This window comes from Mus musculus, chromosome 5 (genome assembly GCF_000001635.26).
Source record: "Mus musculus strain C57BL/6J chromosome 5, GRCm38.p6 C57BL/6J".
In the NCBI taxonomy this organism is placed as follows: Eukaryota; Metazoa; Chordata; class Mammalia; order Rodentia; family Muridae; genus Mus; species Mus musculus.
The window spans coordinates 138,280,983-138,303,151 of record NC_000071.6 but is presented as its reverse complement, the minus strand read 5'-3'; the positions used below and the strand labels follow the sequence as shown (position 1 = coordinate 138,303,151).

General features: G+C 40.1%; 1 protein-coding gene across 8 annotated transcripts in view; it reads right to left on the bottom strand.

The window, feature by feature from the left end:
* Stag3 (stromal antigen 3) overlaps positions 1-22,169 on the bottom strand; it is a 39,884-nt gene that overhangs the window by 9,246 nt on the left and 8,469 nt on the right. For 3 of the 8 annotated variants that reach the window (XM_011240948.3, XM_006504596.3, NM_016964.2), the window contains exons 2-26: positions 21,114-21,287; positions 20,437-20,533; positions 20,000-20,119; positions 13,860-13,956; positions 12,885-12,961; positions 12,239-12,443; positions 11,671-11,822; positions 7,245-7,318; positions 6,327-6,450; positions 5,727-5,825; positions 5,450-5,529; positions 5,079-5,186; positions 4,759-4,873; positions 4,530-4,635; positions 4,241-4,344; positions 3,929-4,021; positions 3,724-3,813; positions 3,299-3,499; positions 3,128-3,198; positions 2,941-3,028; positions 2,293-2,370; positions 2,118-2,210; positions 1,827-1,995; positions 1,582-1,718; positions 527-628 (exon numbers count right to left, since the gene is read on the bottom strand). In XM_011240948.3, coding sequence (XP_011239250.1) covers positions 527-628; positions 1,582-1,718; positions 1,827-1,995; positions 2,118-2,210; positions 2,293-2,370; positions 2,941-3,028; positions 3,128-3,198; positions 3,299-3,499; positions 3,724-3,813; positions 3,929-4,021; positions 4,241-4,344; positions 4,530-4,635; positions 4,759-4,873; positions 5,079-5,186; positions 5,450-5,529; positions 5,727-5,825; positions 6,327-6,450; positions 7,245-7,318; positions 11,671-11,822; positions 12,239-12,443; positions 12,885-12,961; positions 13,860-13,956; positions 20,000-20,119; positions 20,437-20,533; positions 21,114-21,277 — 2,844 coding nt within the window. In that variant the 5' untranslated portion in view covers positions 21,278-21,287. Of the gene's footprint in view, positions 1-526; positions 629-1,581; positions 1,719-1,826; positions 1,996-2,117; positions 2,211-2,292; positions 2,371-2,940; positions 3,029-3,127; positions 3,199-3,298; positions 3,500-3,723; positions 3,833-3,928; positions 4,061-4,240; positions 4,345-4,529; positions 4,636-4,758; positions 4,874-5,078; positions 5,187-5,449; positions 5,530-5,726; positions 5,826-6,326; positions 6,451-7,244; positions 7,319-11,670; positions 11,823-12,238; positions 12,444-12,884; positions 12,962-13,859; positions 13,957-19,999; positions 20,120-20,436; positions 20,534-21,113; positions 21,288-22,169 lie in introns of those variants that run through there. The other 5 variants (XR_377146.3, XM_017320971.2, XM_017320972.2 and 2 more) reach the window with 5 other exon arrangements.

Sequence of the window (22,169 nt, the reverse complement as noted above, 5' to 3'; positions counted from 1 at the left end):
ACTGAGGTGAGGTTTGAAGTTTCAAAAAGCCAAGCCAAGCACTATTTCTGCCTAAGGATCAGAATGTAGCTCTCATCTGTTGTTCCAGTGAATGCCTGCATGCTGCCATGCCCCTTGCCATGATGATAAAGACTAAAACCTCCAAAATTGAAAGCAAGGCCCCAATTTAAAATACTTCTAAGAGTTAACTTGGTCATGGTGTTTTTTCACAGCAATAAAACAATGACTAAGACAGAGTTTATAAGGTATGAAGAAACCTGTCACAAGAAATGAGATTCAAGAAAACGTCTGTCCTTTAAAATTTTGCAGCAGCCAAGCAGTGGTGGTATACACCCTTAATCCCAGTGCTTGGGAGACAGAGGCTAGAGGATCTCTGTGAGTTCGAAGCTACATCAGGAGTACACAGAAAAACTGTCTTGAAAATACAAAACAAAAAACCTTGCGTCCCTACACTGCTGGGGCTAGACAGTAAGGTGGGAATCTAGGAAGAGTATACCACAGTTGTTATGCCTCCAGGCAAAAGCACCTGCTTTAGGCTCAGGAGCAGGATCCGAGAGCACTGACATCTGTCAATTTGTCTTGCTCGAGTTAATGTTTCCTTGATAATGTCACCATAGTCTTCATAGAACTAAGAGAGAGGAAGTGAAGACGGTAATGTTAACCACAGGGGGAAGAATCTTTGATTTATTCCTTCACATCCCTAATCAAACAACTTCCCAATGAGCATTAGGTAGGAAAAACAGTAACTCAACAGTAACTTAGACTAAACCTCATCTCTAAATATTGCAGTGTCCAAAAGAAACCAGATGCAAGAAAGAAAGAAAGAAAGAAAGAAAGAAAGAAAGAAAGAAAGAAAGAAAGAAAGAAAGGGAAAGGAAAGGAAAGGAAAGGAAAGGAAAGGAAAGGAAAGGAAAAGAAAAGAAAAGAAAAGAAAAGAAAAGAAAAGAAAAGAAAAGAAAAGAAAAGAAAAGAGGGAGGGAGGGAAGGGAGGGAGGGGAGGGAGGGAGGAAGGAAGGAAAGAAAAAGAAAACCTAGGAACAAAAATTGGTTGACTCTATCTACTGGAGAAATGGAATAGGGCAGTAATACCTATCCTCAGACAACACTGGAGCTAACACATCCCTCCCTACCAGTCTAGAGTTTGTAGAACAAGAGTTTCTGTGCTGTTCATTGCTCTGTCCTTAGTACCATGTCTGGTGCACTGCAGATGCTCAATGAAAAGGGGTACAATGGCAGATTGAGGAAATAGATAAATATATACACATATATATGTGTGTGTGTGTGTGTGTATTGTGAGGCCTGACTTTCCCCACTGTTTTCTTTCTCTAATGCTCCATCCTGTAGATTAGGTTTAAAGCAGGGAAAAGTCAAGGAAAGTCTCAATAGCTTTTTCGCCTTAAATATTTATACCCATCTCTTTCCTTGTCCTTTTCCTAAACCCCTATTTCTGTCCTCTCCTACTTCTCTTTTAAGCCTGATCCTCTCAGACTGCCCCCAACTTGACTTCCTTTCTGAGATGCTGCAATGTCTGAAGCCAGGGCTGTGTTCAACTTGGTCTTTCATGTCAAGGTCCTGCTGTACCTTGTTGTAGTGTTTGAAAACGTCTGAGGCTGCATCCAGCTCCAATACCCCATAAAGCAGCAGCTTACAAAATCCTGCAAGCAGGCGGCGCCTCTGGTGCAGAAGTTCTATCTGGACGTGATCCTCCTGTGACTGACCTGCCCAGCAAAAGCAGAACCAGTCACAGGCTTAGGACTCTTGCCCAAGATTCCATCACCAGGCTCAATCCCGAACCCTTCCGAAACTCTAGGCCTAGATTCTTATACCGTTGCCCAGTTCTCCAGGCTGGAGAAAGACATGGTCCATGAGGAAGCTGGCTAGTTCCGACTGGAGAGTAGCTTCCGGAAAAAAGACAAGAGGCCTAAGGAAATCCCGTCCCCCTACAATCATCTGAGGGCTGAAGATGAGAAGCAGGTCACTTAATAAGACAAAAGCCTGTTGTGGAGGGAAAAAAGGGGGTGATTTAAAGAATCAGAATACTACTTACAAAGACTATAATTACATACCTCATTTCCCTGGTGAACAGTCTTCTCAAACTGCAGGACACACATGCTCACCTGCTCCTGGATCTCTGGGTCCACGTCTGAGAGGCAGCTTTGGCAAAGCTCACAGAAGGCTACCATTCTTTTCTTCAGACTCATCAGCTGCTTCTGTAAAAAGAGCAACTTGCTTCACAGAGGAATGAAGGCTCATGCTCCTCCATTCTCATAGTCTCCTCAAACCCACACTCACATGAGAAGTAGACTCTGAAATGTGGGTTACTGTCCAGAGAATGGAAAAATATACCAGAGTCAAGGCTGGCAAAATCACCTGTAATCACAAATGTCAGATTAGGCGGCTAGACAGCAGGAGTGAGGGAGTGTCAGTACTCTGACACAGACAATAAGCCAAAGTGAGGTGGTGCGTGCCTTTAATCCCAGCACTTAGATGGCAGAGACAGGAAGATCTCTGTAAGTCTGACACCAGCCTGGTCAACAAGTAAGTTTCAGGACTGACAGGGTTACATAAAGAAACCTTGTGTCAAAAAACAAACAAATCTTGTCCCAAATAAGAGAGAAGATGAGACCGGGGAAACAATTCCTTTCTAATAGAAAAGAAAGGATTATTTTGGGCAATATCCAGAGGCTTCTAACCTAGACAGAAATGTCATATCTTTCTGGTTTATTCAGTCTCTTAGAATTCCTCAACATTCTCCTTGGCTCCCAGGAACCCCAGAAGCCCCCAGTGCACCTCAGAGAACAACAGAAGTAATAAGCCCGCCTGACCTTCCTCCCTATGTCTACACACCGGAGGACTGAGACTGCCTGGGCAAGGTGGCCTGCAGAACACAGATTCTGACAGTCATCTGCCCTGCCTGTGTGTGTCCAGCCTATCACCTGCCTGGTGAGGAACTTCTCCTGTGTCTACAGCCTTCCGGAGGAGTCGAGAACATGGTTCAGAGATCTCCCATCGGGTCAGGTCATGAGCACTTTAAAGAGAGAGAAGGAAACATTATGTTAGGACACATCCAAGGTAATCAATTCCATCAACACTAGGAGAAAGGGAAGGTGGCAGGACAGCTGCTCACTTGTAAAAGGCAGAGAGACGCTTCAGGGTGGCTGTCAGGCTGTATACCTCATCCTCATCTAGGAAGGATGACTAAAGAACAAATAAGCTCACAGCAAGAGTTTCTCAAGAATTTATCTTTAACTCCAGCCCTCTCTCACCCTCCCTGAGGTGCCCTGCCATTTAGCACCACCTGCATTAGGTCATCAAGCTCCTGCTGGAATCTATCAGTCAGAAAATCTACTAATTGGCTTCTGGCAAAGTCCACTCTGCTGAAGAAGGTGAACTCTGGTTTGCAGAGCAGATAGAGGGCATGGGCTGCTGCCTCAAGCACCTCAGGCTCTACATGCTTCACCACCACCTCCTGGAGTTGTTGCAGAAGCAGCTCCAAGTGCTAAAAAGAAGACAAGGTATGGCGGGCTATAGGCTGGAGTGACACAGGAGGATGAAAACAGTGGTGTTTATTAAAGATAAGATATATTTAAAAGTATGGCATTATATGTTCTTCATAAACCATGGGCCTTGTGGAAAACAAACAAATTAACCAGATACTAGAAGAATCCTTAACCTAAGCAGGGGAGCAGCAAAGTCTAGGAAATGGTCTTGCTGCCTACTCACCTTTTCCAAGCGCTGAGTGCAATATATGCTGAGGTCAAAGTAACTGAGCAGCTGGAGCAAGGGAGCAACATTCTCTGCATCTGCTGAGAACTACAGTGGAAAGAGTATCCTGTTAATTAAGGGACAAGAAGTGAATCCTTTCCTCATCCTGCCTTGGGGTTGGTCTCTTACCCATTTATGCTCTAGTTGTACAAGAAGCTCTTACCTTGGCAAGGAGCTGGGGCAAGAGGGGGATGAGGTGCTCAGCCAGCTTCATCTTATCATAGGCTTGAAGCTTGCGTTCTTTGGCCGTCAGACTCTGAGATTAGTCATTAGGGTGGAAAACTGTGAAGAAATACTGGGTACAGAAGGTTGGTGTATCTGCACACACTTCTGCTCCCTTCAGATGTCTTTTATGTGGAGATAGGACTCTTAGAGGGAAAGATGGAGGGCCCTAACCCAGAATATAGAGATGAAGACAGCCAATAACCATCTGGCTCCAATAATCCTAACCTACTAACCCACTGTTCAAGCTCACCTTCTTTCCAGTGATGCGCCCCACTGGAGGGTGACCCTCTGCAGCTTGCCGGGCACTAGACACAAGGATTTCTATCAGCATTCTCTCTTGCATATCACCCAGATCTGGGATAGAAAGAAGATCAAAAATAAAACACCACAAATTAACCACCCTCCATCTCCCTCAGCCAAAAGTTAAAATTAAAAAAAATAAATAAAAATGAAAAACAAAACAAAAACCCAAACCACTCAGTTTCACATAAGAAGGTGCAAAAATACACAACCCCAGCTACCATGTGACTGACACGCACTCTGGTCTTTCTGCAGCAACAGGTTTGTCAGACTCTCCCAGTCCTTCAGGTAAGACCCCGCACAGTCCCACAAGCTGTCTACTAAGTAAGCAGCATGGTTGTGATGCTGTGAAAGAAGGTTCGCAGTAAGTTATCCACCAATTTCACATCAAATTGTTCCAGCAAGTGGCTGTTGATAAGCAGGATCCTCCTACCCATTGCCCATCTTGTCCTCTACTTCCTATATTACCTCACTCTCCATAAAGAAGGCCAGTAAAAGATAAATGAAAGTCTTCTGGGCTTGTGGACTCCGGCGTCGCTCTCTATCACTCACTGCTTTTGCCCCACATTCAGGATGGAAGATCCTAGAATGGTATAGGTGGAAAGAGCAGCATGGGAAGAAGTAAGGACAAGAGAACAAGTGAAGGGCCAAGGAACTCCCGTAAGATTAAGAGAGAAAAGGGAACAACAAGAGAGACTTCAATAATTTTGGTAAGTCCATAGGTGGGGCAGAGAGGTGACAGAGAGAGAAAATGAGAGGACAGTGTGACAAATACATACACCACTTACTTCCAATACACAAATTCCCCTGCAGAAGAGGCCATAGCACGATTAGAAATGTATACAATGGAGTAAATTTTCTCACAGTCTGCACTAGTCAGCACTCCCTCCATGTTCCTGCCAAGAAAAAAGGAGAAAGGATGTGTGGGGGGTGGGGGAGGGCATTAATCGTCTCACACAGCAAGGTATAGAACAAAACAAGGCAATACCTATAAGGATAAGACTCAAAGAAAATGTTTTAAGAGCCAGAGAGAGGAGTACAGAGTTAAAAATAGGGAAGTCCCCCTCTAACCTACAACTCAGGAATGCCCTTTGTCTTCTAATCTGTTTGACCCTCCTAGCAAGTCTGTTAGGCTGCCTCCCCACTTCCCACAACTCACTTCAGAATAAGGGTCAGCAATCTGATGGCCTCCACTGCTACTTCACACTCTCTGTCCATGACCATGGAAACCATCCGGTCCTATGCAAAGAACATTATCCAATCTCTCACTGTACCCACTCCCAAACACCACAGTCTCCTGAGATTTGAAATTCCTAACACAGAGGAAGTGGGAGCTATATCCAGAAAAGCTATCAGTCTGCCGGGTGGAAAGACCTGTGATAGGGAAATGGGAAACAGAACAAAGAGCAAAACCTGGAAATGGCGTCCCATCTTACCTTGAAGCGATTTGTAAAGAGCTCCATCCGTAAGCTCAGCTCCTGGTTGCTGTACAGCCCTGCCAGAGCCTTCACACACTTCAGGCGAACTTCCTTGTGCTGTTGATAAAGGAAATAGGAGAAGAGAAACATGGCTGACAAATGGTCATCACAGACTCCCAAGTGCTCCTCACTGTTCTACATTCTGGGCATGGGTGATTTCTATACCGAGGACTCTTAGAATGTAAAAAAATAGTAAAAAGCTATCTTCTCACTGAAAACACAAAGGCTCATAGAAGAACTGGACAATCATAATGAAAGGAATCCCTCTGGATGACTCTGGCCCTTGTGTTACCATCATCAACTTGCTGTTTAGAAGAGATTCCTTCTTCTATGACATATGAGCTTTCAAAGGTATTCTGACTGTTGAATGTTTTCCCCTTTCTGCTTTATCTTACGCTCCTCAGCACAGAAGTAATCTCAAGATTCAATACCTGGATTGAGAGATAATTGCTCAGTGTGTTAGACGTTTGAGTGGCAGCGCAAGAAAAGGTAAAGTATTTCTGGACAGGTTAGAAGGAGTGGGTGAGAGGGAAGAGGAGGAGGCTGACTTAGCCGCACCTTATCATGCAGGGTCCAGCCGATGTATTTTAGGTAGCTGTCATTAAGAAAGGAGGTGCTGTAGCTTTGCATCCAATACCCAATCTCCTCAATGCAGATAGCGCGGATCTCAGGAAGGATGTCCCTTAGACAGAGAGACAAACTGGCATATTACCTTCTCTCAAAGGTTACTTTTTGGCCTACCACACAGCCCTCTCAACAAAGTTGTTTGTGACTAAACACCAGGTACCCAGCCTTTCATTTCTTCATTCCAAAGTAAATACATAAGATATATGAAATTAAATCTTCTTTCTATAACCAGCATATGAGCTAGTTTAACTTTAAACATTTTCATCCTTTATATTCCTTTAAAAGCCAATTTTAAAAATTCACTTAACTGTTAGCTAAAATGTGTTATTTTTCAATTCTACTTCAAGAAATGATTAAAGTTATAGAGAATCAAAAGTTGAAATCTAGACAAAAGTAAAACACTACTACAAATACTATTAATTCTAAAACAGGTAAGACTTAACTCTACCAGTTCTTCAAACACTATGAAACTCCCTGACCCTTACCATAGTGAAAACACAGGCTTGGCTATGAAAAGGCTTGCTGAGCCAGACCACCTTTCAGGTCTCTGCCCATGTCTGCTCAAGTCTCCAACTCTAGAAACACAGGAGGCAGGACCAGGACTTGGACAAGGTCAAGAGAAGGAGAATACTCAGTGATATCTTGATCTCTGGTTTTCTTTCCCAGAAAAATTCACAAGGTCCTTTGTAGGTAGGGATAAGCCAGATCTTAACTAATTCAACATATCTGTCAGTTTTCATTCCAGCTGCAATAGTCCTGAAGCTAACCAAATAACTCAGCAAGGGCCTTGTCATTTCCCATGCTACTACCAAGGACAGTGGCTTCAGTAAGAGCCTGTGAGTGACTTACCTGTACCGATGGACAAAGACACCTCTGAAGATGGCATTCATCATCCCCTCTATGTCCTCTTGATTCTCTTGGAACTGGAAGAAGGCACAAAGTCAGACTATCCCTCTCGTATTTCAACGGCATCATGTCACAGATATAGAAAAGTACAGCTTCTGCCTACTTCCTGTTTGTTCAGAAACAGTGTGAACGCTCAGGTAATCAATATTCCCTTCTAACTCCAGAAGCACTACAGTGTAACACTACAACAGTTGCTTTGTGTTAGTAAAACCTAATGTTCGTGGGGACTGGAAAGATGACTCAGAAATTAAAAGCACATACTGCTTTTCCAGAGAACACAGTTCAGTTTTCAGCACTCATGTCAGGTGGTTCAAAAATACCTATCACTCCAGCTCCAGATCTAACTTTCTCTTCTAGACACTTCGTACACATACAGACACACATGAATACATGCAAATCTTTTTAAACTGTCCCTTCTGATTGGGGTTACTCTATTCATACCTAACTCACAGTTGTGTTTTTGACTACTATTAATTGGGAAAATGAAATCTAAAAAACTATTAAATGTATTTATTTGAGGAAAAGGCAGCATATGTAGGTATAGAGGCCAGAAGATGACTTTCAGAAGTCAGTTCTCTTTCCACCAGGTGGGGTTGAAGAATGAACTTAGGCTTGGAAACAAGTGTTTTTACCCACCAAGTGATCTCACCAGCCTCAAAATGAATTTTTAATAAATCCATTTTGATAAAAGTATAACCAGTAAAAAGATAAAAGGGTAGATCAGTGATTTTAAAGTGGACAATTTTGTTCCCCAAAAGATAACTGGCAGTATCTAAATTCCTTCTTCCCATGGTTTAGGGATCATTGTGGAAGATCCAGAAATGGTAGATGAATTCACAAAAACAGTGTCCTCTGGACACAGCAGGGCTACATATGAACTCAGTGTTTCTGACAGCATGCACAAGCCCCTTATAAGATCAAGCAAGGTCAAATCCCAGCATGAAAAAGGAGGTTTACATTAAGCCATACCCCAAGCCTAGGAGCTCTAGAAACTGACAGCTGCTGGTAAAGGGAAAGTCAGTTTTCTTTGAGAGTGCTGCCCCTGGTAAGCAGAATGTGCTCTGATGGAAGGCTGTACATCCAAGAGTATATGGGTAGTACAAATTAGACTTGATGGATGGGGCAAAGCGGGGCACACAAAATTGGATTATAGAGAAGTAGAGTGGCTCTTGGAAGAGTTGGAGGAAAATAAATATGATCAAAATGCACTGTATAAAATTCTCAGAGAATAAAAATATTTTTAATTTAAAATTGTTTTAAGTTTTGGCTGTCAAAACTGAACTGGTACCAAAGTACTATTGGAATCTAGTAGACAGAGGCAAAGGAACACTGCTAAACAATATACAAGGCCAGGACAGCCTCCCAGTGTCAAGAATGCCACTGCTGAAAAACCTCAGACTAGATGAACACTAGATACTAATGAAGCAGAATATAAAGAGAAAACATCTTTGAAAAACTAATCCTATCTCTTCAATACACTCACATATTAGGGGAAATCTGGAGAAGCAGACATTCTGTGTAAGATTAAATAAAAGAGGAAGCTGGATGTTAGTACATTTAATCCTAGCACAAAGGAACCTGAAGCAGGAGTTTGAAGCCAGTCTAGGCAACATTAAACAAGACCCTATTCCTAGGAAGAGAACATTAAAAGAGGTTCCAGAAATACTATCATCAAATATCCTTTCTTGAATTCCAAATAGGGAATTTTAAGTATGGATTAACTAGCAATTATTAAAGAATCATGACATTTGGGGACATAGAAAATGTTAACAGGTAATAAAAGCATGTTACTTTTAAGAGGGCATACTTAAATATTTAAGGTTGAAGAACTACTATGCCCACAGCTTACTATAAGATATCAAAACAGATAAGCAAATACAATGAAATATTCATTGTTATGGAATACACTGTGAATATGGTATTCATTATAGATGTGTTCTATAATATCTTTAGTTTTTCACATTTAAAATATCATCAGAACCAGAAACTGAGAAAAGACCACTGGTAATAAGATGTACTGGAAGTATATTTCAGAGAAGCAGACTAAAGGGATGATACACATTCAAAAATGAACAGAAAAAAACAGTATGGTAGGGAGACTAAAGTGAGAGAATGACAACTGATGGAGAGTCCAGAAAAATAAGAAAAAGAATCACACTAGTACATTTCTCCCTTTTTATAGAGATGGTATCAAATATCATGCAGGTTAAAAGTATCCTTATATGAAATTCTTGGGACCAGCAGTGTTTCAGATTTTAATTTTTTAGATTTTAGAATATTTATACAAGCTTTACTCATTGGGAACACAATTTCTAAACCCAAATTGGAAATGTACACCAAATTATAAATTTTTTGTGTGTCATATTGATGCTCAAAAAGTTTAACAGAGCATTTCAGAATTCAAATTTTTAGATTAAGGATGTGAACCAACCTGTAATATCTATTTATATGTGTGGCATCGATCAGAAACTAGTTTGTAAATTACAGAGTGACAAAAATAATGTTATGTGAACTTAGATCTTTCCCACACACATACCCTCCCTCTCAAAATAGCCACTGAATTAATTATACTTTGTTGTTTTGTTGGTGGAGGGTGACTTTTTTTTTTTTTTTTTGACACAAGACCTCATTATTCAGCCCTGGCTGGCCTAGAACTCACTACATAGATAAAGTTGAACTCAAACTCACAGAGATCCTGTCTCCTAAGTACTAGAATTATAGACATATGCCACCATGACCAGCTACTTTGGAGGTTTCTGAACCTTTGCTGACAGTGAGAAAATGAAACCGCAGAATGTAAACCTGCAGATACAATGAGGGTCTCTAACACATACTTTAAAATCCTAGATATTTCTATTACTATGTGTAGGCCTTTAACATCACCCTGACAATGGAAAACAGCAAATGAGAATGGAGTAACAAAGTTTGCCTCTCAGGCTGATACAGCTCAGTAAAGGTGCCTACTTGGCAGGTGTAAGGTCTTGGATCCAATTTTCAGTGCCATAGAAAAAGAGAACAAGTGAGCAAGTAAGAGAGACAGATGCACACAGTGATAAATATTTCCTTCTGTTATGACATAGCAGAGAAACAATTATTTTTAATGAGGACTAGTTAAACATTACTATTTAAAGTTTAATGTGTCTAAAAGATTTTCCCAGGGCTTATTCCACTAAAGGTATTACAGTTTGAATCTAAAAATTTCTCCTCCAAAGGTGTGTGTGTATACACACACACATATATATATGTATACACACACACACACACACACACACACACACACACACACACACACACACACGGGGGGGGGGGGGTGGAGAGGGAGGGAGGGAGAAGGGGGACAAGTCACCATCTCCTAATGGACCTTTAAAAGGTGGCTGAATCCCAAGGGTTCTAACTTCATCAATGGATTAATCCATAGATGAGTTCATAGCTAAATGGACTACAAGGAGGTATGGCCTAGTTGGATGATGTAAGTCACTGGAGTCATGTCTTGAAAGAAAATAGCTTGTTCCCAGTCCCCTTCTCTCCTCTGTCTACTATGAGATGAGTCACCCAATTGCAGCAGAACCTCTGTGCTATAATAGTTAGCCTCACCATAGGCACAAAGCCAGACAACTACCTGAATATTTACTGAAACCTCTGAAACCATGAGCCAGAATAAAACTTTTCCTCCTTTGAACTGTTTCTCTCAGCTATCTGTCAGAGTGATAAAAAGCCTACACAAGGAAGATAAAACAAAACTTGTATGGCTAGGTAGCCAATTAACTCATTGTTTCATTTAAATAGACTGAGGGTAGAACTGCCCTTTTAATTTTTTATTTTTAAAAGTTTTCATACAATATGAATTGGCAATATTTCTTGACTTCTTCCAATTACTCCCAGATCCTCCACTCCTTATCCATCTAAGAATTATCTCTCTTTTTAAAGAAAAGGAAACTGAAGTTTAGAAGTTACATAAGGTCCTCTACAGTAACAACTACCAGAACAAAGTTCATATCCAGGGGTGACTCAAAGGTGTGTGCTCTTTCTGTTGCCCAATAACGTGGCCTCCCTTATCATTTGTTTTTCAGCACTGTACATTTAACATGAAATTCTAACAACTTAGCATGCCAGTGTAACATTTAAACATTGATAATGCTTACAGACCAATGGAAGCTGAATGAAAGTGAAATAAAGAAAAACCCTAACAAAGGAACACACAATGACTTCTGATAAATGAGTGCAGGAACATTGTTGCTACCCTATTATTCTTTATCTGAAGGGCTGCTTGAGACCTGTGCTCACTGAGAGAAGTGATGGAACCCGAGTAGGTCTACACAGCAGAAGATGAAAGTTGGAGAGGAGGGAAGGGGCCAGGAATCTTCCTCACCTCTTTTCGTTTCTCCAGCAGACTCTCCAGTCGTTCCGGTGCTCTCTGCTCTGGCCCCTTGTTTCGTTCAGCCTCATACTGACGTTGATTGTTGTCTTTGTGCAGACTCAACTGGAGTGCAACTTTTACCAGAGAAGTCATTAGCTTCATGGCTTTGAGTCAGAGGAAACAAGAAAGCCGTTGTTCAAGTCAGAGGAGAGCATGAGTGCAAAAGCGACAGGAAAAGGATAAAAATAAATAAATAAATAACAACAAGCAGGGTGACTCTGAAGTCCTAAAGTTTTCTGTCCTGGAGTGTACCTCCTCAGCAACTTTTCTGGCCTTATTTTATGTGCCAGTTTATTGCCAGAAGTATGCTCTGGGAAGATAGAAAAACTGGGAATCAATACTGTTGTCTCCCCTTTCCTATGCCAACTGGTGAAAAGCGGGGGTGGGGGGAAGGAAGCGTCTAGAATAAAAGCAACAAGGTACAATAATATTGATGCAAGTAGGAAAGAAAACCCAGAAGATACGTACAGCAAAGCCCCACTAATTTCAGGACAGCCAACTGAGTTGTGTGAGTGCTCACCAGCCAGGGTACTAGTATGACGAAAGGCTCGGACCTGGGAATCTGAGAGGCCAATGAGCAGGGAGATAAGGTCATCCATAGGAAAGCCATCATAGAGGAGACTGTACTGGCACTGATAGACCAATGTCTTCACAAACTCACAGAAGCTTCCCTGGAACTTCTTCCAGGAGGGACCTGGAGCTGTCAGGGGATAGTCCCCCGAGTCCTAAACATGGTTTATGAAAAGGATAAGAAAATTACTAGGTCCATGAAAGTCCAGGGATTAGAAGTCAAAATTCAACAGCATAATGAAAATATAGCTCTATATACTTCATTTCACATTATCCCTCAACCCCAAAGCCTGTCAGCTAATTTCTGTAAGTCTCTTCTATATTCAAAGAAGCTGAGATCTTTCTTATAAGAACTATTTCCAAGAATCAGAAGCCAGGCGTGGTGGGGCACACCTTTAATCCCAGCACTTGGGAGGCAGAGACAGGCGGATTTCTGAGTTCAAGGCCAGCCTGGTCTACAGAGTGAGCTCCAAGACACCAGGGCTACACAGAGAAACCCTGTCTCGAAAAACCAAAAAAAAAAAAGAATCAGAAATAAAGGGGTAATGAGCCATGTGTTTTAAATTCAGACTAAGAAGAGCATGAGCTTCCTCCACCTCATTAAACTCTTCCGTTAGGTGTTGGATGATCTCTGAATTGGACATTGTCTTGAACATCTCAGGAGTCACAGTGCCTAAAAATTGAAGGAGATAAGAGATATAAAAGGAAAGTAATAGGATACAGATACATTTGAGGATGAATCAGAGGAAATATTGGAAAGAGCTTAGAAGGAGCAATCACACAATTTGAATCCTTTTTAGTTATGGGCTGTCATTCATTTGTACAACTGCTATGAAATAACTTCTGAAAAATGCAAAGGAATTATGTAGTGAAAGACTATGGTTCAAAAAATACCCCCAAACTGAAAAAGAAAACAAAACTAGACCAGATGATGAATTCTTGTAAAACAATTTAACATCCCTGGCCCAATTAACTAAACCCTGGCATATGGAGTTGGGGGCTCCAAAGATCAGATAACTGAGGAGTAAGATAAATGGACTATCTCATCTGCAAAAACTAAAAGGCACTCAATGTTTTGTGCACCCCTGAAATTCCAGCACTTAGAAAGAAGGCTGAGGAAAAGATAGGTGAAATACACAGAAACAAGTCATAGATTTACCCCATATACAAAACTAAACAAGCACTGGATCTCAAGTGCACAGCTATAATCCCAGTATTCAGAAAATTGCATGAGGCAAGAGGACTGCTTCAGGATCAAGGCCAGCCTGAGACAGTGAAACCTCTCAAAAAGTAAAATGAAATAAAAGCCTCCAAAGGTATGATAGTCCAGTTCTAAATCTGTGCCTATTGTTATCAAGACAAATTTTTTCCCACCAAAACATTGTGCCTCAAAATCATCAAAGTTCCCTACTAAGTTATTATTCAATATGTAAGCACCAAAGTGTACTTAAATACTCCAGCTCTTCACGCCTTACCTTTTTTTTTAGACAAATTCAAACATATTCATAACCAGAAGCAGAGTTTTAAACATGGAGGATGGGAATCAGGAAGAAATGGGGGAGTTTTCTCACTTTTACATCCACAGGCTCGGATGAAAAAATTAATGAGCTCCAAGAATCCTGCATTTTCATCTTGCTTGTAGTTATCTAGCCACTCATCCACCAAAGACTAGGAGAAATGTGTAGATGATTTCAATTCCAACAATATGACACAACATAATATTGTATTTCATCTTCTCAAATGAAATACACAACTTTCTCATAAAAATTACAAACATCTTTTTAAACATATTGCTGAACTAGAATGGAAGGTAGAAACATGTGTAGGTAAAAAATGAGATGGTAGCCATTTTAGGAAGTAGGAAGTTGACTTTTGATGGAAGGGTTTTACTAAACAAGACGGCTATATAGAATGCACAGCCTAGGAAACAAAAGCCTAAGGTAAGCATTCCAAGAAGAGTAGCCCAAGAGAAGGCCACCAAATAAAGTGGAGTCCTGCAGAGCTGTATTCTTATGAAAACAAAGAATGGGAAATGAATCTACAGGACCACTGAGAGCAAAAAGAGAATGTACACTATAGTGTAGGTGGAGAGAAAAAGTGAATTCACTCTCTCAAGAATTATAACCATACTTAATCCTTAGGACTGGATTTGCAGCCCAGATTCTTTCTACCTATATGACCAGAATAATCTCGGGTAGAGAGCTTATTTTAAAGTGAGTCTTAGCAGGAATGGTGGTGAACAGCTCTAACTGCAGTATTAGGAGGTGGAGGCAGGAGGAACAAGAGTTCAAGGTCATCCTAAGGTTCATAGTGAGTTTTAAGTCAGTATAGGGTACATGATACTCTGCCGCAAAACAACAACAGCAAAAAGTATTCAAAAGTGTTCCCACGATAGGAAAAAAAAATGTAGATTTATCTCTCACCAAAGAGTTCCAACACAGAGCTTTGAAGAAAATGAGTGGGTCATAATAAAAACCTAGTAAAAACATATGAGGAAAGAAGGCACTGGAAGTAATAATTATAAAAAGAGACAATTATAAGCATTCACTTATAAGACTGAAGGTATCACCAATTATAAAATGGTTTCATGATTAAAGAAATAACCCAAATAAAAGTCGAATGCAGTAAAATTTAAAAATGTGCAAGCATTGTAGAGATGAGAAATATAATAAAATGTAAAGGTTTACAGCATATGGCTTAGCAGTGGAGAACACTTGCTGCTCTTACACAGGACTTGAGTTTGGTTCCTAGAACCATACAGTGGCTCACAAACACCTGTAACTCCAGATCCAGAGGACACAGTGCCCTCTTCTGGCTTTTCAGGGCATTACAAGCTGTCATAGGCATTCATACACATGAAATTTGGGAGGATCTCTGAGTTCGAGGCCAGCCTGGTCTACAGAGTGAGTTCCAGGACAGCCATGGCTACACAAAGAAACCTTGTCTCGAAACAAACAAACAAACAAACAAACAAAAAACATTTTTAAATCTAATGAAAACAAAAACTTCACTGGATAGGTTACAGGTAACTGGACCCAGAAGAACAGATCAATCAATGAAATGTCCAAAATGCAACTCAGAATGGCTGACAGATGGAAGTCAAAGAAGTGTTTAAGAGATCTATGAAAAGACTGAAATGGTCTAAGATCTAACTGAATTCTAATATAATAAAATGAAGAAAGGGCAGTATCTTAAAAGACTCTTTCATATATATTGAAAGACATCAACTCTAAGATCCAGTCAGCTCGTGGCTCTCTCTAGCATGACAAATTAAAAAGGAAACTTTACCATTTAAAGGCCTATAAGACATCAAAACACAAAAACAAGAAAATCTTTAAAATAGTAAAAAAGAATCAATTACAAAGACCATACATTTAACATTTACAAATGAGAACTATGAAAACAAGTACACTGGCCTTGAGTTAAGCAGGACTATTAAACTTAAAATGAAAATCCTTAGTTGTATAAGGAACATTTTAAGAGCTCAATGCACATATGGCTAGCGGATACTATGCTAGAAAATATAGAGCCATTATAGAATTCTGTATTTTAAATTTGAATTTACTATGTATGTGCATCTGATGTATGTAGAATGGGTGTGAACATGTCACAAATGTAGAGGTCAGATGACAGCTTTCAGGAGTTGGTTCTCTCCTACATTTATATGGTTCTGGGAACTGAACTCAGTCATTGGGCTTAGGTGGCAAGTGTTTTTACCTAGTAAACCATTCCAGCAGCCCTAAAATACTCTATTAATTACTGTTAAATTAGTAGTAATAGCTGTGGTGTTTGAATATGCTTGGCCCATGAGAAGTGGCACTATTAGGACATGTGGTCCTATTGGAGAAGATGTAGCCTTGTTAGAGGAAGTATATCACTGTGGAGGTAGGGTTTTGAGGTCTCATATATATGGTCAAGTCTGGCCAGTGTTATCTGGTCCCTCCTCCTGGTTGCCTGTGTAAAACAGTTCCCAACTGCTGCCTTCAGATCAAGATGTAAAACTATGGGCTCCTCTAGCACCATGTCTGCCTGTGGGGCGCCATGTTTCCTGACATGATGATAATGGGCTGAACCTCTAAAGGTAAGCCAGCCCCAATTAAATATTTGCCTTTATAAGAGTTGCCTTGGTTGTGGTGTCTCTTTATAGGAATAAAACCCTAATAGCTGATTTTCAATAGCAATAAGGAAAGGCATAAAGCAGTGTTAATCATATTTTTAATGTGCTAAGGTAGCTCATACCTGTAACCCCAGCACTCAGGAAGCTTAGTAGGAGCATTTCTGTGTCTGAGTCAGTATGAACTATAGAGTCAATTATACACCAGCCTAGGCTAGAGTGAGACTCTCAAACTATAGGGGTATATGCATGTGCATGTTTGGGGTGAGGGGGTGTAGCACACACTTTAATCCCAGAGCTCAGAGGCAGAGGCAGGCATAACTCTGAAAGTTCCAAGACAGCCTAATATACATAATTCCAGGCTAACCAGGGCTGTATGGTAAGACCCTATCTCAAGAATTAATTATTAGGATTCTGTATCTAGTAAAAGATCTTTCGTGAACAAGTATATTTTAATACAAGCAAAATGTGAAAAACTTTATTAATAAAATCCTCCTAAAGGGTAATCTAGAGATAAAAGAAAATAATTCAGTATGGGAGATATGAGATTCAAGAAAGAATAATGAAGAAAAACTTGAAAAATATAGGCATATATAAACAAATACATAAAAAATATAAAGCTGGGATACACAAAAATGATAGGAATATATTTAAATATATCAATAATGATAATAAATGTAAATTGGCTAAATTTCTCTGAGGTTCGGATTAACAAAATAAGGAAAATAGTCCAGACATGAAAAGAACAAATCCTAAAGATACATAGTACAACTAGCAAAAGAAAACCAGAGCAATACTAACCAAAAGCAAAATATAAACAAAGCAATTTTATAAGTGTCAAAATTTAACTAAAAAATTTGATTTACTAAATAGATAAAATTCTAAATTATAAGTTTCTATATAATATGATACCTCAATCTCTAGGCAAATATGGATATAAAAATATGAGGAATACCTGAAAGGTCAACCTTATAGATTTATGTTATTTTTGTTTTGGTTTGGTTTTTCTTGACAGGGTCTCTTTGTGTGGCTCTGGCTGTCCTGGAACTCATTATGTAAAGAAGCCTGGCCTCTAACTCAGAAATCCACCTGCCTCTGCCTCCTGAGTGCTGGGATTAATGGCATGCACCCCCACACCCAGACCTTCATAGATTTTTAAAATACCTCTCTATATAACTGACTTATAATAGCAGAAATACCAAAATATTACCAATTTAACACTCTCAGTATCACTCAGGAGCACACTTAACTGGAGAATATGAACTCTCTTCAGGTGCCTGTACAGCAGTTTCAAAAAATTACTACATACTAAGTCAGAAAGCTTGGTCTGCTTAAGTTTGAAAGACCACATTCTTTCAATACACAACTATAAATTGAAAGGCCAAAAAACAAAAATATAAACAATAAAACTCCATGCCAGAGGGCTAGAGAGATGCCTCACAGGTTAAGAGCACTGGCTGCACTTTCAGAGATTTTGAGTTCAAGTCCCAGCAACCACATGGTGGCTCACAACCATTTGTAATGGAATCCGATGCACTCTTCTGGTGTGTCTGAAGACAACTACAATGTGCTCATATGCATTAAAATAAATCTTAAAAAAAAAAAAACTCCATGCCAGAAAACTTAAAAAAAAACCCTAAAATGATAAAAATCTATATTATGCATTAATATGAATGGTCCCCAGAGTTTATCAAAATAATTAAGTTACAGAATACCAAAGAATGAATTGCTTAAATTGATTAAGAGCATTAATTAATGATTATGCTATAATGGCAAGTAAATGATTAACATAAAGTTCAGGTTAGCACTGTCTCTGGCTGACATTGGGAACTGAAAGACTGAATAGAGTAAAGACAGATAAATGCTCTTCAGCTTTTGTTTATTGAATTGAAAGTTAGCCATTTGGGTGATTTTTCCTTCTAATACCAGGGACTGGACCTACAACTGCCTAAAATATGCCCGACAAGTGTTGTACATCTGAGCAGCTATATGCCCAGCCTACTGTTGCAACTTTTAAGTATATATAGGCTTTATAAACTTTTGTTTTGTTTTGTTTTGTTTGTTTTGTTTTGTTGAGACATGGTCTCACTATGTATTCCTGACTGGTCTGGACTTACTATTTGGCCTCCCAGGTACTGAATTCAAAGGCATGTAACACAAGACTTGCAAAGCTTTATACACTTTTAACTGATATGCAATAAAAACATAAATAATAAAAAGGGGGGCTAGAGAGATGGCTCAGCAGTTAGGAGCACTCACTGCTCCTCCAGAGGACCAGGTTTGATTCCCAGCACCCACATGGCAGTTCACAACTGTGTATAATGTCAGTTCCAAGGGATCCAATCCCCTCACAGACATACAGTACACAAAGGCAAAAACCAATGCACATAAAATAAAAATCATTAAAAATAAATATGGCAACAGAAAAATACTTAATATAACTGTTTAAGAAGAGACATATCTAGGTTTTTCTAGGTCACCCAGTGACTCTTCTTGTTTCTTCTAGAAAGGTAGAATTGATCCTGTTCTGTGATACCTTTAGAATAGGAGCACTCTCCTCTGAGGGCCCTCTTATTGTCACTGTAGGGGTTCATATCCACTGTCTTATCTTTATTGCCTCACATATGCTAGATAAAATGCCAACAACAAACTAAATTTGTAAATTCTGATCTTTATTGTCTCACCCTACAAAGAATCAGATGGTATCAAGAAGCAGATGAGTTTGGTGTGTGACACATGCCTATTATCTAGAAGTTGAGAGGCTAAGACCAGCCTGACCTACATACTGAGTTCCAGGCCAGCCAGGAATACATTGAGAAATCCTGTCTCAACACAGAGATGAAGTTTGCAGTTGCCTCTCTCTAAATCCAGCATAGCCTTTTGCTCACTGAGCTCAAGCAGGAGAGTAAGCAAGGTCTCAATAGAATGACCTATATAAAGCAGACTAGCTGAAAGACCACAGGTGGGAAAGCACCCAACAACTAGCTACAGACACTAAGAGTATGCCCTCTTCTGGCAAGGGGAAGAAAGCTCACCATTCTAAGCCTGATACTGTGGCCCTCTTGTGAAAGTAGACCACAAGTCCACTGAATTTCTGGTTTGAAAACTCCCTTCAAGGGTCTGGCGTGGAAAATTGCTCAGGACTTCATAATTAGATCTGCACTTAGCTATTGGTCCTTTGAGGGAGGCAATAAAGACCTATCTGGTGAGCATTTTTGAAGATACCAACCTGTGTGGTATTTATGCCAATTTACCTAAAAATATCCAGGTAGTAAGACTTATACATGGGAAACAAATCCACTATAAGGGTAAACATTTCATTCTCAGAATTACTAGTAGAAAACTAGGGGACAGAAATCAGTTACTGGTAGTGGGTTTCTACTTTCATTTGTATGTGAATTTTTAATAAACATAAATGATAAAGCATTAATGCAAATCAAAATATTTCAGTAAACAAGTTTCAACAGTTTGACTTTTGTAATAATTATAAATAAACTTGTAAAAATTTTCTGGACATAACTATATACTTTTTTAAATATAGTTAAATTTCTTACTGATATCAAGAGGAAGAAGAGAAGAGGTAAAACACTTCTTTACCTGCATGCAACTTCTAGCAGCTTTCACAGCATCAAAAAGGTAATTGGTTGATGGCACTGATTCATTCTTGCCATTCCCACTAGATACTATTCGGGACTGCTTCTTCCGATGTTTTGCTGCCTATTAAATGTAAAAATATTAGCTGTACAAAAGCTGTAAAAATAATGGTAACATTTGATTTCATCATTATCACTTTAGGTAGCCTTAAGTCGTCAATTCCACAGCAATGCTTCCATTATTGTTTCAGATCTTAAGTAACTGGTCTCTTTTTAATGTTGTGAGATTTGTTATCATTAACCTTTTCTTTTTTTAAAAAGAATTCTGGTACCTCTATCCTAATATTCTCTCTTCTTCCATTCCATCACCTGAGTCCCTTCCAGGTTTTTCTTTGCTAATTCCCAGAGTAGATTCTGAATTAAACAAAATGGCAGACTCACTGGAACAGCTTTGGGTGGTTGCTTTGCTGCTCTCTTCTTCACATTTCGTCTTAAGCTGTCTTCAAAGTCGCTGTCTTCGTTAGTTGAGGGACTATCCCTATAGAGAGAATATGATTTCCCTTAAGCATCATCCCATTCCTGCCACATAAAGAGTTAATTATAATTTCTATTTATCTCTAACTGTGCCACATCTATATGAGGAAAAACATTCAAATTTTAAGATACAGGACAAGAAAAGTCACTTCAAAGCATTAGAGATGAAAAATGAGGAACTAAAAGAAGGTGAAATGGCTCAACAAGGAAGCCTGATGACCAGAATTCAACTCCTAGAACCATATAGCATTTCTTCCTCCCTTTCTTCTCCCTTACCCTACTCTACCTTCCATTTCTGTTTGACTGGTTTATTTCTATTTAATTTTAGAGCAGAGTCTCATGCAGACCAGGCTAGCTTGAATTCACTATGTAGCTGTCCTTAACCCTCTTTATCCTCCAGCCTCCTCGTCCCATATTCTGCGATTACAGGTATGTGCCACCATATCCAGCTTTCAGTACAGCATTTCTGATACTGTCATATGGCCCCACATACACTACAACCATGCTAGAAAACAACAGAGAGGAAAGCTGCTGGGGATGCAGAAGGAGCTCCCAAGTTCAGACCTCTCACCAACGGCACTCACCACTCTGCAGTTCCCTGTGAGTCTCTGTCATCACAGGGTAGGATGGAGGAGGAACAAGGAGACAAGGCCATCTGTGCACGTCTCACAGACTTTTGAAGTGGGGAAGACTCACTGCCTGAGGAAGAGCCATGGTGCTGGGTAGAAGGTGACCACAGAGTAGGCATGTTAATCCAGCTGTAGGAAAAAAGGAAAGAGTTCCTACTACTACTATATCCCTCTATAGACCATCATCTTTCTCTCCCAGAATGTGGTCTCAGTACTATGGGATAGAGCACCAAAACCAATAGTCAACCTAACCACATCGAGGTATTATGGTCACTACTGCTATAAGGGCTTGCAAACAGAAACCTGAAACTAGGAGTGATGCTGTAGGCTTGTAATTGCAGCTACCTGGGAGGCTAAGGCAGGTTGCTCATCAAATTCAAAGTCAGCCTGGAACTCCAGAGTAGCCTGTAGCCTGAGCAACTTAGTGAGACCTTATTCAAAATAAACAGTAAAAAAGAGGCCTGGGGGTTATAGCTGAGCAGTAGATGTTCCAAGACTCTGGGCAGCACCCAACTTTCAGTATGGCTAAATAAATTAAGGCCACAGGACCTGGGTCCAATCTTCAGTATAGGTAAATTAATTAAAATAAATAAATAAATAACACCAGAGGATCTGGGGCCAATCTTCAGTATAGGTAAATTAATTTAATAAGGCCAGAGGATCTGGGGCCAATCTTCAATATAGGTAAACAAACAAGGCCAGAGGGTTTACACAGAGCAGTTTCTGAGCAGCTTCTGGCACAAATCCCTCTTAGAGGAATCAGAGAGGGGTACACTGGCTGAGGCTCAGCTGCTAAAACCGAACCAGCAAAGCACCTCAGATTTCCATTTCTGAAACTCATTGTCTGACTCTACAGGAAATGGGAGGCTATTCGTGATCCGGAAGCAGAGGTGTCATTTGAGTTAAGCCACAAACATTCCAACGAGTAAAGCGCGTTCTCTACTTCCAGAAAGCGCGCTGCATAAGGTTGACCCCAAGCTTATTTGGGCTGTGGGGGAGGAGGGAGCAGGG